General features: G+C 43.6%; 3 protein-coding genes across 6 annotated transcripts; 1 reads left to right on the top strand and 2 right to left on the bottom strand.

Moving 5' to 3' along the window:
* Positions 1 to 370: 370 nt before the first annotated feature.
* LOC127331629 (probable indole-3-acetic acid-amido synthetase GH3.11) lies at positions 371 to 7,539 on the bottom strand. Of its 2 annotated transcripts, XM_051357803.2 has the most exons (5): positions 4,156 to 7,539; positions 3,227 to 3,328; positions 2,084 to 2,898; positions 1,111 to 1,684; positions 371 to 546 (listed from the first exon to the last, which is right to left on the bottom strand). In XM_051357803.2, the coding sequence occupies exons 1-4, from the start codon at positions 4,629 to 4,631 to the stop codon at positions 1,119 to 1,121; spliced, it is 1,959 nt and encodes a 652-aa protein (XP_051213763.1). In that variant the 5' UTR covers positions 4,632 to 7,539; the 3' UTR covers positions 371 to 546; positions 1,111 to 1,118. The 2 variants fall into 2 exon arrangements, with proteins under 2 accessions (XP_051213763.1, XP_071682031.1); XM_071825930.1 differs by lacking the exon at positions 371 to 546 and having other exon boundaries at positions 1,052 to 1,684.
* Positions 7,540 to 7,652: 113 nt separating this feature from the next.
* LOC127331628 (small ribosomal subunit protein eS21) lies at positions 7,653 to 10,130 on the bottom strand. 3 transcript variants are annotated; one of them, XM_051357799.2, is made up of 4 exons: positions 10,012 to 10,130; positions 8,967 to 9,049; positions 8,754 to 8,886; positions 7,653 to 7,998 (listed from the first exon to the last, which is right to left on the bottom strand). In XM_051357799.2, the coding sequence occupies exons 2-4, from the start codon at positions 9,014 to 9,016 to the stop codon at positions 7,936 to 7,938; spliced, it is 246 nt and encodes an 81-aa protein (XP_051213759.1). In that variant the 5' UTR covers positions 9,017 to 9,049; positions 10,012 to 10,130; the 3' UTR covers positions 7,653 to 7,935. The 3 variants fall into 3 exon arrangements, with proteins under 3 accessions (XP_051213759.1, XP_051213760.1, XP_051213762.1); XM_051357800.2 differs by having other exon boundaries at positions 8,967 to 9,046; positions 10,012 to 10,125; XM_051357802.2 differs by having other exon boundaries at positions 8,967 to 9,043; positions 10,012 to 10,124.
* Positions 10,131 to 11,606: 1,476 nt separating this feature from the next.
* On the top strand, positions 11,607 to 12,175 carry LOC127329846 (uncharacterized). Its single transcript, XM_051356269.2, has one exon. The coding sequence runs from the start codon at positions 11,668 to 11,670 to the stop codon at positions 11,974 to 11,976; it is 309 nt and encodes a 102-aa protein (XP_051212229.1). The 5' UTR covers positions 11,607 to 11,667; the 3' UTR covers positions 11,977 to 12,175.
* Positions 12,176 to 14,164: the final 1,989 nt, after the last annotated feature.

Below are 14,164 nucleotides of genomic sequence, written 5' to 3'. Positions count from 1 at the left end.
GACCAGACTAGATACCAGATAATTTGAACTGAGTTTCGAGAGCAATCACATCATCACCATGGAGATATATCACCGTTCAACTCAGAGTTCAGATCAACAACCATACTACAAAGAGCAGCCAAACTTGCCATTACTTCATTCTCTGCATTAGGACTTCAGTAATATAGCAGAGACCAAGACCAGATACCAGGTAGTATGAATTAATGAGCATCACCACCATGGAGACATGTCACCATTCTGTTCAGAGTTGAGATCAACAATAATACTCCCTCCGGCCCATACTACTTGTCGCAGAAACGACTGAATAGACACACTAAAATGTGTCTAGATACATGCAAATCAGTGACAAGTAATTGGATGGAGGAAGTAGTACAAAGGGCAGCCAAAATTAGCCATTACTTCATTCTCTGCTTTACAGCCTCGGTAATACTGTACTACAGGCTAATAAGCAATTCTCCAAATGAAATGCTAGGGAGCAGGAATACAGTTATCCAAGCAAAGCAGCAAGGTGGTATGATCTGACTGTAAGTAAAGCTCTCCTAATCCCTGCAAGGATGCACACAAGAACTTTAGGTACGTCGTAGGTGCTCACCGCGGATAACCCACATGAAGGGAGCTGTTTCTCCACATGAAATCTATTTGCACGGGAATTTTAGCAAAGGGTTTTTCCTTTCTGTTTTGAAAAAAGTCAGACTGTTCCAGGCCACAACTTCCACGATTCAGTAACAGGTTACCACGCAACTGTTTGACAATTATTTATAGTCTAGGAACTTCAGAGCTATACAACAGCATACGGTGCAAAGGAAATATATTTGCATTTCTCCACATTAAATCTATTTGCAGGTGAATTCTATCTAGCCAAGGATTTCTTTTTGTTTTTGTGCAATAGGTCAGCCTGTTCCAGATAAGCTTTTCATGACTTCCACACTTCAGTTAAGTGTAACTAGGCCAATGTCAATAATTATTCTTAGTCTGAAGAATCTAACAGAAAATAACTCAACATAGGAACTTCAGAGCTATACAGCAGCATACAGTGCCTGAGGCTAACTCAGGCTAGAAATGCTCTTCATTTTCAGTACCGATCAAGCATAGTCGCTTAATGTTTTTTACCTGAAAGCTTACATAGTCCACTCAGGATCCCGGGGACTGAAGAAGGAAGCGATGACCTTGGAGTTCAGCAGCTTCAATGCGAGCCCAGACTCGATGCATCTTGGGGTCTTGTACTGGTTAATAGAACTGCCTTGACTAACTAACAGATCCATCAGAGCATCAAACGCTCCGGCCTCAACCAATCGTATTTCCAGAGGGCCTACCGACTTGTCATGAGCTCTGCAGCGCCTGTAGATGTAGTCGAGCGACTCCTCGACTGAGATGCAGCAGCTCTCCAGGAGCTCAGCATCCAGAGGCGTCACACCTTCGCTGGTGGACTTGATCTCCCAGAAGAGGACGTAGTGGCCAGGGACAGTGGAAGTATCTGTGTAGCTAGTGTACTCCAGGAGGATGCAGTTCCGATCCTCCAGGATTTTCTTGGCACGAGTGACACTATTGTGGAGATCCTCCTCGTTGGTCTTGTCGGAGTCGATGCTGAGTATGACGTTTCGCCGGCAGATGAATTTGAACTGTGGTGCACAGTTGTAGAAGCCTGTCACCTGAAGCACATCGCCGACCCTATACCTGTAAAGACCTGGCCAAAAGCAGAAACTCAGAGTTACTTCTTGACACACATATGTATGTAGAGAAGAACAGGAAATAGTAGTCTAATTTCTGCTGCCGTGCTAGCAGCTTATCCCTAATGTTTATCATGCTGGGAGCGATCGTTTCAATTATTTTTCAGCTCTGATGTACCACTGTAGAACAGGTGCTACTTTTGAGGTTTCAGTTCATAACCATCATTTAAGTTTAATAACTGACAAGGAACCTTTAGGCAAAAACACATTGGTTTCAACAGATATTATGTTCAGAGAAATGAGGTTTCAATGAACGATGGTTAATAACACATTACACAGATAATGGTGGAAAAATAAATGAGTCCTCATTTCTCAACCATATTATGGACAAGAGTTGATATTGCAGGAGTTCTTACCGGAAAATGTGGTAACCACAAGCTCATAGTAGCATCCGACCTTGACATCCACCAGATTAACAAGCTTATCATTCTCCACCACCTCATCATCCTCCGTCACTCTGAGGCCATCCTCCAAAGGTATGAACTCAAAATAGGCCATGTTTGGGAGGATCGTGTAAGACACGTCAGTGGGTTTACACAGTGGCCTTAGATTGACACCAAAATAGCTCTCTGAGGAAGCATACATGGTGCAGACCAAGGGAATCCTAGCACCACTATAGAACTCCAGCATGGGGATGTATTGTGCCATTGTGCCTGTAAGAACAGCTTCGATGTACTTGACATTAGGCCATAGCCTGCCTAGAATCCCCTTCCATGGCCCACAGCTGCAGATTTCCTCAAGCTCATCAGCTAGCTCTGGGTTGGGCAACGCAAGAAAGTGCACCATGGCCAACCGACACGCAATATCGGTGACACTGGAATTGAGTTTACCAAGCCGTATGTCGTTAACAAGGTCACACCAGTACCGTTCAAGAAAGCTGATAGAACGAAGGAATGCTGAGGCGAAGACTGCCCCGAGACGAAGGACATGCTGGCGTTCGACCAGGCCACAGAGCAGCTGACAGTACATGCTCTGCTGGCTGTCAGGGCAAAGAATTACCTCATCAGGACTGGTGTAGTTGTTGTACAAGTCGTGTTTGCGGTGCAGGAAGTGAGGGCTCTTGTAATAGCTAGTGAGGACTGATCGAACTGGAATGCCAGAACTTGTGAGTGTTTCCGCTTTCACAAAGAGAAGATACATGGCCTTCCCTTCATCAAGGCCCGACACATACCTGCAGATTTAAGCAAGGAGTTTTTTTGTTAAGGTATAAATTGACTGCAGAACTCTTATTAATATTATACCTATAAAACATACATGTGTGACCACTATGGATACAGCCAGTGATTCCCCACAAAACAAAAAGGATACAGCCAGTGAAGAAAGCAGTTAAATAATTCAAGACAAGTAGGAGTACCCTAGGCAGTCAAGTCTAAAATTCAGCTATGAGTCAAATTATATTTGAAAGCCAACAGCAAGAATTTGAGAAATAAAAAAACTACCTGCAATTAACAGTCAATATATTGTGAACCACAAAAATTGCATAGAAAACAAGAGCTTACTTGTTCATTATGGGCATCAGCAGACTATAAAGGTAGGTTCGGCGGTCAAGATCCTCAGAGATGGCTGGCATCAATCTTGGCTCACCCCGAGAAGTTCCAGAGCTAACAATGATGGTAAAAATTCGAAGGCACGATCATCAAACAAATAGTAACTACTACTACCAGCAGAAAGTTCATCCAACACAACAAAGGCCGAAAAATTAAGGAGTATGGATAAAAAAACATCACGGCCTTCCCCAGAGATGCATGCGGCATGTCATCAACAATTAGTAGACTGGCATATATGCTTGGTTTATGGGCTAATATGTGTCTTGTTTGGAGGCACTCCTTAGTTACTTATGTTAGACTGTGGTTCGTTGCTATGCTGGATTATTCGAGCTATGCAGGACTGATTTTCCATTCCGTTTTTCTGTCTTAATGCAAGGCATGCACACCTATTCTTCGTGTTCTCTAAAAGGAAATCTTCTCCCATGTCTGTGACAAAAATAGTGCCTAGGAAGTTTGGTATATCATTTTTTTCAATGTTGTTAGCAGACACAACATTGAAAAATTTAACAGAGCAGTGCCATAATGTCCTCCTTTGTTTACATATCCCTTCACATGAGATCTTAAGAGTTACACATGAAAATAGCATGCATGGAATCATTTTATCATACTATCTTAGTTCACATTTTCAGCCTGGCACATGCTAAAGCAACCAATTCACTTTGTAAATCTAGGATTGGAGTAACTAAAACCAGCCTTACAAGTAGCAGTAACGTTTATTTTCTCCTAGTAGCTTCATAATGACATCAGACACTTCCATCAAGGCCAAGTAGAAGTAGGGTGGAACGAATTTCCAACAAAAATATATGTTGTTTCTTTCTATATATAACGTATACCTGCAAAAACAAATGCTAACTATGAGAGCAAGAGAATTAGAGGCGCACCTTCTCAGAAGCTCTACAATTCGTTCTCCACATAAAATTGAAGAATCCTCGCCACTTGAGATCCTCGCAATGTAGGGCTGGACCACATCATATGTCACTACTGGAACATTTCTCATGAAAGTGGAAATATTTGTGGATCCATTCATGAATTTTCTCAAGTATTCACTAGCCTGATTCCTCTCAAGGATTTTTGTCAGTATAAGCTGTTGGGCTTCTTTGGCATTCACTGCCAACATCTCAAGCTCTTGAAGAGCATCATTTATCTTATAGCATGGCTTATAGTTGTCCATAATGCAAGCAAAGGGAGAATTAGAAATGGACCTAAGTAAAAGAGGAGGGCAGGGGCTCAAAGTAATAGCTTCTGGAGCTTGTTTGCCCCTTATATACTGCGATAGCGCGTGATCATGAGAAGCATATCTACTTAATACTTCCACTTTGCCAGAGAGATTCTTGGCCAATAAGATAATGCAGCCCATCTGCCATGTAAGATGATCCACTTATTATATTTCTGGACATGACAATATGTTTCTATATTTTTGGAACTCCCACTATTATTGTTCAACTGAAAAATGTAAAGGAACACAATGACATGATGAAATTTTATCAAGTTGTGTGTGCTCCACTACCCATTATTACTTGTGACATGCAACTCCACCTCCCGGTATGTACCTTTAAAGAACTACATCGCATTTCCCTCGATGAAACCATGCAAAACATATGTCATAGCCTTGAAATATCTTAACAACAAGCAATGAGTACTTAGGTGACATATAGAGACTAGGAAAAGACAGTGTACATGATCATATGGTTAGGCCAAGAAGGATGGGAGCAATTAGAAGATCTTAGAAATGGCACGAACAATGTGCCCTCATATGTTCATCTTTATTGTATAAACTATACCATGATGTCTCCTTATCTAGAGTTGGCAATTTAAAGACTAATGTCTTTTGATGGAGATGATAACCTGCTAGGAGAGCAAAAAGCTTAAAATAGTAATTCATTTATTGACTGATTATAGGCTTATATCACTGTTACAATCTCTTCTGGAGTAGAGAGTAGAGACCATCTGCTTGTGCATAAAATTGGAATTAGTTACCAGATCCATGCAAGCGTAGTGCAAAATATTAAGTGTCACATATTCTTAGAAACAGCAAGCATTAGAAAGAAACATCATGTATCAAGCAATCCAATGGACCTGAGCATCATCGCAAAATATCCAGGCCATTTTTGGGTCAATCTTGTAGGAAACCGAGCATGGAGATACCGGCAACAGCAAATCAACCGTACAGGCGAACAGTGGAGGAACTACTCAACAATATTGTGAGGGAAAAGGTACACATGAAGCGACAAGGATAATTGGTAACCAAGCAAAAGTTACCAATAATGCACCTAAGGAATACATATCATGTAGAGCCATGGTTGCACGCAATCAAACAGTATAGTAAAGTGGGCACCATCAAAGATAAGAACATGTTTTATCCACTTTAAAATTTATTCTGGAGAATTTGTATCGACATTGAATGCTTCATGGATAACCCAGAACACTAGGTGTGGACACCATATTATATGCTTAGCTGTGTTTCGTAAGTTATAGGAGCATGAATTACAGTGGATCAAAACTAACTAGGTCCCCAGTTCCATTTAACCAATAAAACATTTGGCCATAATCAAACACCAATTGCAATACTACGTTCATGCCAACCGGATGATCCAAGGATTAGTCAATAATCACAAGGCCAGACTGTTCTGAAAGGTAAAGAAACATGCATATGCATTGCTCAATTAGTTCAATTCTCTAACTTTAACATGATCAGAAAGGTCATTTATGCAGCTGAGTTGATGGAGAATTCCCCAATCAATTTCTCTCAATTGGAGACCACATCCCCCCTACAGAAGTGAGAAGTCCGTACTATACGTTAGCCTATTCTGAAAGGTGACGTCGACCGAATAAGCATGTCCATAACAATTTGCAGGCATCGTGGCCATCTATGATATTCTCTAGTCAACTCAGGATAAAGGGTGTGCTTTCATGGTTTACGGATGCTCGCCGCATATGTTGCACTCCCAATGGTGGTTCCTTGCTCCTCATCCATTAACTATGTACGGAAAAAGAGAAACATTGCACAAATTCTATGCTAAAGTTGCAATGCTAAATGAAAAAAAAGGTAAGTTGTTCAATCTCTCATGACCTTGTCCTTGCCATACACCCTTGTTTTTCCTGATCCTTGTCCTTGTGAGATCGCTCCTTCTCACTCGACTAAAAAACCAACATAGATGTTCTTTTGGAAGCGGCCAACTTGCACCCACCATGAACAGAATAAGGACAAGTGCAATAAATGAACTAAAAGTACCCAAGAGACGTAAACGCTGCATGGTTTTGGGGGTTTTGTCATTTAACCAGGCACTTGGTGGGCACAACATTAAGCAAGAAAGTGATCTTCATCCCAAAAGTAAAAGGAACAAATCTTTCCGTATATTTTCCCCGAGCATAAATCATTCAAGTCAACATCATCCTAAAGCCAGCGTGTTACAAAATATCTACGTCCAATCTCCATTCTCCTAAAGTTTTTCAAGAAAAAATATCACAGCCAAATCATGTGAGAGAAACAGTGTGTGAAGGCTTGCAGTATTCACTAATAAAGAACTATACATAATGCGGCAGAACATAAATCTGGTTGCTTTCGAGATTAGATCGATCATGGATGCCACCATAAAGAAATGGTGGAGGAGGGCACTTTCATCATGGGGCTGTGGGCATGCTTGACGAAATGCAACTGTGCTTTTGAGAAATGCTGGCCTTTTGTGTTCCTCTTTTACATCAAGAACAGTAGGGTCCTGGACTGTGTGTCTGCCTAGCCCAGTAGCTCCTCTTTGGAGGAGGGTGGTGGATGTGTGGTGGACGTCAAGGAAGGAACTACACCTTCCTATCCGCTGCTAGGTAGGAGAGCACCTACAGTTGCAAGCTGGTCTTTTTGTAAATGGCTAGATCTTTCTTCAACAGCCCCACACGCTTTTGTAACTGTAATCTTGGGACTCTAAACTTGGGTTGATAGTGCTCGCAACCTTGAGCCAATGTTAACATGCTAAACTAAAAACTCAGTGAATTTCTCAGGGCTACCTGGGGATATGTTATGTTCTTTCTTTTCATCCATAAGTCGAAGTATTCCCTTTCGAGTTTCAAATTTACTCTGAGCTTTCTGTTTCCAAACAGCCCATGGTGCTGTGTTGATCCCCTTCACAAATCAAACGAACTCATTTGATGTCTCCCAATGTAACTCCTATCATGAATCAACTATGTAAAAATTGTTTTACCCATTTTTTCCTATCATAAGTCATACTCTTTCGCCAAACATGTACGTGGATTTATTCATATTTGGAATAAGCCACCAGTTGCTGGCTACAGAAGGCATGATTTATACTCTAGCTACAAATAAGCTTGCCAATTTTCTATGATAATTTTTTCCAATGTCACTAACTAGACAGGCCAATAGAACAAGTGCTAAAATGCAGTTCAGAATTCATGCATATTCTCAGTAAGAAATACACCAAGTCTACTGTTTCATAGAAACATAGACAAATTGTAGGCAAAGGTACAAAAAAAACATGATTGATTCTTCAATTAAGGTTTATAGAAGAATTACGCCCAGTCCACAGCTTTATCATAGCTAACATGGACTACTTGTAGTCAAGGCATAAACAACCATAACAGATTCCTCAAATAAGGTTTGATGTGGCTCAATTAATATCTAATTCTAGCAAAATCTTCCACGCAGAGCTCATCTACTGCTTGATCTCAGCCCTCTTCTGCTGCCAGAGCCTGTCCAAAGCACCATCAGCATCACCCTGCAGGTCAGATGGTATAAGAACCAATGACGGAGTTGCAGCAATGATCATGTACAAATAAGACACACTTAATGAAATCTCTCATTATCTTTGTACGGAGCAACCAAAACCAAAAGATTATCAGTATTAACCAATAAGCAACAAGAAAATTACTAAATGGGCACGAATTCACCACAAGACGAGTAGAAAAGGAGGACATTTAGAGCAGCCAAGTTACCAATACTCATGCACAACTGATCAAGTATATCTGAATACATGCAACTCAGAAGTAACAAGGTTCATCTAGACATAATAATTTTTAAATGCTAGAACAAATTGGCGTTGATTCAAGATAACCTCAGACTATCGTATGTGTACTACTGTAGATAAAAGAAGCTTAAATAAATGAATAAACCTTCAATTTGAGTGGCTAAGCAGTTTCATGCTACTGCCTCATAAAAAAATGCTTTAGTGGAATTTTGCTAACAATATTACTTCTAAGCTTTACAGACATTAATTTGTCAGACTAATATATAGAGTCACGCATGCAAAGGATATTTTAAGAAACTGATGTCACACACATCAAGCCATCAACGGAACCACAAGCATGTTACTACCATGATCAACATTATTATGATCAGCTAGACAGAAAAGCTAATGCTAAACAGAAATCCCACCCAAGAACAATCAGAAGTTCAGACCATAGAGCATCTGGATCCTTCAAACAATGTGCTTTAAAACAAACGCTTGGTGTCAGGATAATAGGGGTAAAGCACCTGGCCACGGACGAACCCAGAGAGAGCAAACGTGGTAAAACGACCATCATACAGCCCATTCTCATCCACATGCCCAATGTTGATCTGGACAGAAGCGTGGTCCTTGGCAGTTATGATTCTATTTGTGGCAGAACTGCAGGAAACAATACAAAGCAAATATGAGAAAGGGTTATCAACACCGAGGTATTTCACCAAGAATGCAACTATACGTACCACTTCCTGGGGACATAGAGGTCGACCATCTTACCCTCCTCGTTCTCCATGGTGACAACTGGAGGGATGTTGGAACACTGCTGCTGGTCATCAAAGAAACACACTCATATTTAGCAGCAAAACCAATGGCAAATGATGCTACAGTATAAATAAGACAATTACAAAAGTTAGCTCTACAGATCAGACACAGAAACAAAAATAGCCATGAAATGGTTTATTCCAGAGAGCACAGCCGCTGTAGACACCCAGCAGCACTGAACTATGCACCACAGATTTAAAACCAGACCACAATGGCTGTCCAACTAGGGAAAGTTTTCTGGTCCAAATTTCCATCCAAATACCGTTTTGTTAAAAAAAAGGTAAAACAACATTTTATTGATTGTGTTTGCCAGGCTGGAATACAAGACCCCAGTCCTGCACCAAGCAAGCATAGTATGAGCTATGGACCAACGGCAAACTTGGTTTGGGTGGTTTTTGTGGCCAAGGAATGAACTAAACTTCACATAAATGATGTACCCGGACATATAAATTAAATAATGAACAAAACCCAACTAATTATAAAAGCTATAATGCGCGCCAAAATTATCCAAGCAATCCCCACGCCCAACCAATCTTCGATGATGAAGAAGTTATGATAAAAAAAGATCAGCTATCATTATCAGAAAAAATGATCCCCCACTCGCTGATTCACACATTATAAGTGAAATTAACGGTAACCCAGAGCTAACATTGCCACGAAACAATCAAAAAATACCTTCCTATAAGGTCTAGCGATTACAGAAGAAAAAAAAAAACTCTCTTCTACAGCGTCCTCTAGGGATCGAACGGGAGGAAATTCGCAGCAATAAACAATAAAATTATGCATAACTAATTCTAACGGATGCTAATCGGTATACAAGTAGAACACAGATTTTACGAGGTCAACCAAATCATCCACAGATACATCATAGATAGCTCGGCGGCGATCTGACGTGCATCTGGCACGGGCCGAGATTGTCGAGGGTAAACAGCAGAAGGATTTGGGGAGGTTGGAATCGCGACATACCTCGGTTGAGGGAGGTAGGAGGAGACGGGCGCTGCGGCGGCGACGTTGGGCAGGGAAGGGGGCGCACGGTGGCCGGATTTGGATTTAATACCTACATAAACCCTAGGCCTTTTCCCTTTAGATTCGAATGCAGTTATCAACTGGGCCTCTATAAAGGCCATTGGGCCTTTTTTTTTGCCAGATCAAAATTTTGCATTTTTTTGGGATCTTTTTGCCGTTGGCTAAATAAGTTGTGCCGAAGCAATTCCAAAAAGATGTGGCCACCAAAATAGAGAATGTTGGCCAAGTGGGAGAAATCCTTCGGAGCTCCAAATTTTTGAGCCTCCTACTTGCATGTGTGACACGTGTTTACTTTCACCTGAAAGTTAGACTTTGCTTCGTCGCAGCAAAAAACCTCCCTCTTTGCTTCATTTAAGCAAAAAAAAAAATGGTTCGCGTAAATACAAAAAAGAAAAAAGATATGTCGGACGGAGCAAGCCAGAGACTCGCCAGAGATTCACCAGAGACCTCACCGGTGGGGGATGCTACGACCAGCAACGTTGATGCTGCAAGCCAGGGACTGTGGTGCTACAAGCTGGGGCGGCGACGCTACCATCTGGTGGAGGCGGTGCTTCAAGGAGTGGGAATCGATGCTACGATGGTACAATATTGTTGCTTCAATTGTTACCCTATTCTGCGAATTTAGTAGAAAAGTTTTACTACAAGGTCTCCGGCGATGTTCTCCGACGAGGTCGTGTTTTTAGGAAAAATGTTGCAATGCTATAATAGTATATTATTTTTGCTACAATTGTCTTGTCATGTTGCTACTTTAGTACAAATGTTTTGCTACGAGATCTCCGACAAAGTACGGTGCTCCGGCAAGGTCTCCGGCGAGTTCTCTGGTGAAGTACGGTGCTCCAACAAGATCTCCGGCGAAGTACGGTGCTACGGCGAAGTCTCCGGCGAGGTCCACAACCGAATAATCTTTGTGTTTTTGTTTTCTGTCGAACCGTTTTTTTGGCTTCAATGAAGAAAAAGCAAAGTTTTTTTTTTGCTTCAATGAAGTAAAAGTGAGATTTAAAGCAAAACTGAGCAGAAAACCCGATCTAACGACTCAGATTGATTGATTCCAACGGTAGGAAATCCGGAGGTTGGGAAGTTTGTTGATTGATTCCAACGGTAGCAAAACTGAAGAGAAATCCCTTTTTTTTTTTCTTTTTTTAATTTTAATGAGAACTCTCGGTAAATGGTCATAACGAGAAACTTGAATTCAAATTTTAGTTTTAAAATTTATTTGGTAACTAGTCGGGATTTTACGTTAACCATCATGAACATACCACGGACGCCGGTAAGATCAGACATACACGATGTACATTTATGATTACGAGTACATAGAAAACTATTGAGTGTAGAGAATGTTGTGCCCAAGCTGTCATTTGCCATTTCTCCAGCTCAGCTGTAGGAGTGGTAGTGGAGCCCCAATCCTAACAACGGCCTGAAAGTCAAACGCCAGAGTGGGCGCCCACCCGTCAACCTGACGATCCCTCCCGCGTGATTGTGTTGTTTAAAACCCATCGCGTCCCCCTCCTCTCTCCCATACTCCCTTTGGTCGTCTCCCAGGTCATAAGCTCTCCGCACGTCGACCTCGATCGATCGTGGGACTAGCGACGTACCGCCATGGCACAACGCGCTCTGCCTCTGCTCCTCCTCCTGGCCGCCGTCGTGGTGGTCGTCGCCGCAGCGCCGGCCCAGGGTGAGTTCATCGAGCTCGGCTCGAGGCGGTGGCTGCAGGAGATGGGCGCCGTGGCACCGGCCGAGGGCCCCGCCGCGGCCGACTCAGGCCTGGGGTACATCAGCTACGGCGCCCTGTCCGCCAACACCGTGCCGTGCTCGGAGCGCGGCCTGTCCTACTACAACTGCCAACCCGGCGGGGAGGTCAACCCCTACACTCGCGGCTGCTCCGCCATCGCGCTGTGCCGCGGCTGATCGGCCCGCCCTTCCTTGCCTCTAGCTTCTGGCGTTTCCTCCAGCCACTGAATTGCTTCTCTTTTCTTGCCATTCTTTTTTGTTTTCTTCCGTTTTGCCGTAATTCTTTGCTGCCGTCGTCGTCGATTGTTGAGTTGCGATGTATACTATACATGTATGATATATGATTGATACTGCTTAATTACGAACATTCACCTCAGCGACTGAGCGTTCGAGCTGTGGCGGACGCACAAAAATACCTCAGGGTGCGTACACACCTCTAATCTCTATTTTTTATTGCTCATGTGTGATAAAAGTTTGGATTTGGTGACCGCGTGTATACATGAGCACGCTCTCTTTAACGTTGGATTTGCTTTGAGATTGGAGCAACACAGTTCCGAGACTAACGGCAAGCAGACGGCGTGGAATTTACTTTTTTAATCTGGCCCGGCCTCATGTGTGCTTCTGACCAGTGCGTACCGGTGCGGCATGCTAGTTTGTCGTGTTGCCGCTTGTCGACAAGAGCAGCCAAGGCATCATGCGTTGCTGGGGTGGCCGTTGCATGCATGGAAAGGCTGCTACCAGTGCGTACATGCAGGGACGGAGCCAGAAAAGTAACACAAGGGGGGCCAATTGCATGTAAAAATTATTGGAGGGGGCCATATATGTAAATTTTTGCAACTTACATGTCAAATATATAGATTAACCAAAAAAAATTAACAAAAAAAATTACCATGAGGGGGGCCATGGCCCCAGCCAGCCCCCTGCTGGCTCCGTCCCTGCGTACATGCAACACAGCGGACATCAAGATAGCAAACAGCAAATATCGAACTAGCAACTAGACCCTTTCCTTTTTGCATTACATGGCTTGTTTGAATGCCACGATACATTTTCTTTGCCCCGCATGCATGGATCGCTGTCTGTGCTGCTGTTGAATGAGCATTCGCGTCTGTAATCGCTAATCCAATCCATTCCAGAAAAAGGTGGGGCTACACGGTAGAAAAATATGCTGGCGAGTTAATTATTACGGCGGTGATCTTGCGGGCCACCTCCAGCTGCTCGTACGGGTCCGAACCTGGTTGTTGGCGAGGAACTGTGGTGGCGTCGGCAGCACCTGGTTGTTGGAGGAACTGCTGCGGCGTGGGCTGAACTTGCAGGTTGTTGTTGAAGGGGCGTGCCCTGGCTGCGATGGCGCGGTCGTAGCTGATAGCGTCATGGAGCACCTGGTTCTTGCGCGCCCTATGTGACGAGTTGCGCTTCCTCCGGCGCCGCCTCATAGACCATCGGCTCAGCCTCCCCCAGGTCGCGGACGTCGGCCAGCAGCAAACGCCGCCACGAGGCTCGCCGTGGCGCGCTTCGCTACCATGGCGGCCGCCACCGCGCGCTCCCTCCGGGTCTCCTCCGTTTCAAGAAGCGCTCGCAGCTCCCCGAACATGATGGTGAGCTTGACATGCTCACCTCCAGTGTCCTGGGGTGCGCCGCGTATCGCTCGCTATGCGGCCTTGTCTCCTTCCTCTGCACCCGCTGCCGCCTCGAGGCTTCGTGTTGCATGACATCGATCGGACGTCCGGAGCTCGCCCGTCTCGTAGTTGAGTTGAAGGACTAGAGCACAACATATGATGCAGGCCGAACGGTTCCAGCCAAGCTTTCTTTGCTACCCCATGAATACTTTGTTCTGTGGCTCTTGTGTACTGTTTTACGAGTGAGCCTGCGACTTTACATCCGTGGCATGCCATGCATGGCTCCGTGGTGTGAGTTATCCAGCCGGTCAAAAACCAATGATTCGCGCGTCACTACCCCTCGTGATTAAACAGTGTAGAACAAGGGCACTTCCCATACACTGGCTGCATGAGTTGTCAGGCAATGCAATGAAAAGAACTAGCCGGTTTTTAGACGACGTTAGCCACGTGTTGGACAGGGAGTGCGTGCTCACGTATACACCCGGTCACCAGGTTTCTTTCGAATAACTAAATATAAAACGTTTTCTAAAAATTCAGGGTGGGCTCTGCGTTCGAGTATGCAAGCGTGGTGCTCATATATGCAACCTATCGCCATTGATTCGCTTGTTGGAGCTTTTCCGTTTGTATACCTGCGTTGCATGGTTCTATGTTTCGTGCAAGGAGTACCAATATTTCTAGAGACTGCTCACATCACTTGATTTGCTCGTGATTCGTGCTATTCATGAGTTGCAATATAAGTTGCAAACTAA

The sequence above is a fragment of the Lolium perenne genome, chromosome 2, assembly GCF_019359855.2.
Source record: "Lolium perenne isolate Kyuss_39 chromosome 2, Kyuss_2.0, whole genome shotgun sequence".
Taxonomy (NCBI): Eukaryota; Viridiplantae; Streptophyta; class Magnoliopsida; order Poales; family Poaceae; genus Lolium; species Lolium perenne.
The sequence above is the reverse complement of the archived record's forward strand: the minus strand, read 5'-3'. Positions and strand labels throughout refer to the sequence as shown.

Excerpts from the sequence above, each read along its gene's own strand:
- LOC127331629 (XM_051357803.2), bottom strand. The coding sequence starts at position 4,631 with ATGGGCTGCATTATCTTATTGGCCAAGAATCTCTCTGGCAAAGTGGAA. Across the intron at positions 2,899-3,226 it reads CTGATGCCCATAATGAACAA|GTATGTGTCGGGCCTTGATG; the intron begins GTAAGCTCTTGT and ends TTAAATCTGCAG. Across the intron at positions 1,685-2,083 it reads TGTGGTTACCACATTTTCCG|GTCTTTACAGGTATAGGGTC; the intron begins GTAAGAACTCCT and ends GCTTTTGGCCAG.
- LOC127331628 (XM_051357799.2), bottom strand. The coding sequence starts at position 9,016 with ATGGAGAACGAGGAGGGTAAGATGGTCGACCTCTATGTCCCCAGGAAG. Across the intron at positions 8,887-8,966 it reads CTCTATGTCCCCAGGAAGTG|TTCTGCCACAAATAGAATCA; the intron begins GTACGTATAGTT and ends TGTTTCCTGCAG. Across the intron at positions 7,999-8,753 it reads CTGGGTTCGTCCGTGGCCAG|GGTGATGCTGATGGTGCTTT; the intron begins GTGCTTTACCCC and ends TCTGACCTGCAG.
- LOC127329846 (XM_051356269.2), top strand. The coding sequence starts at position 11,668 with ATGGCACAACGCGCTCTGCCTCTGCTCCTCCTCCTGGCCGCCGTCGTG.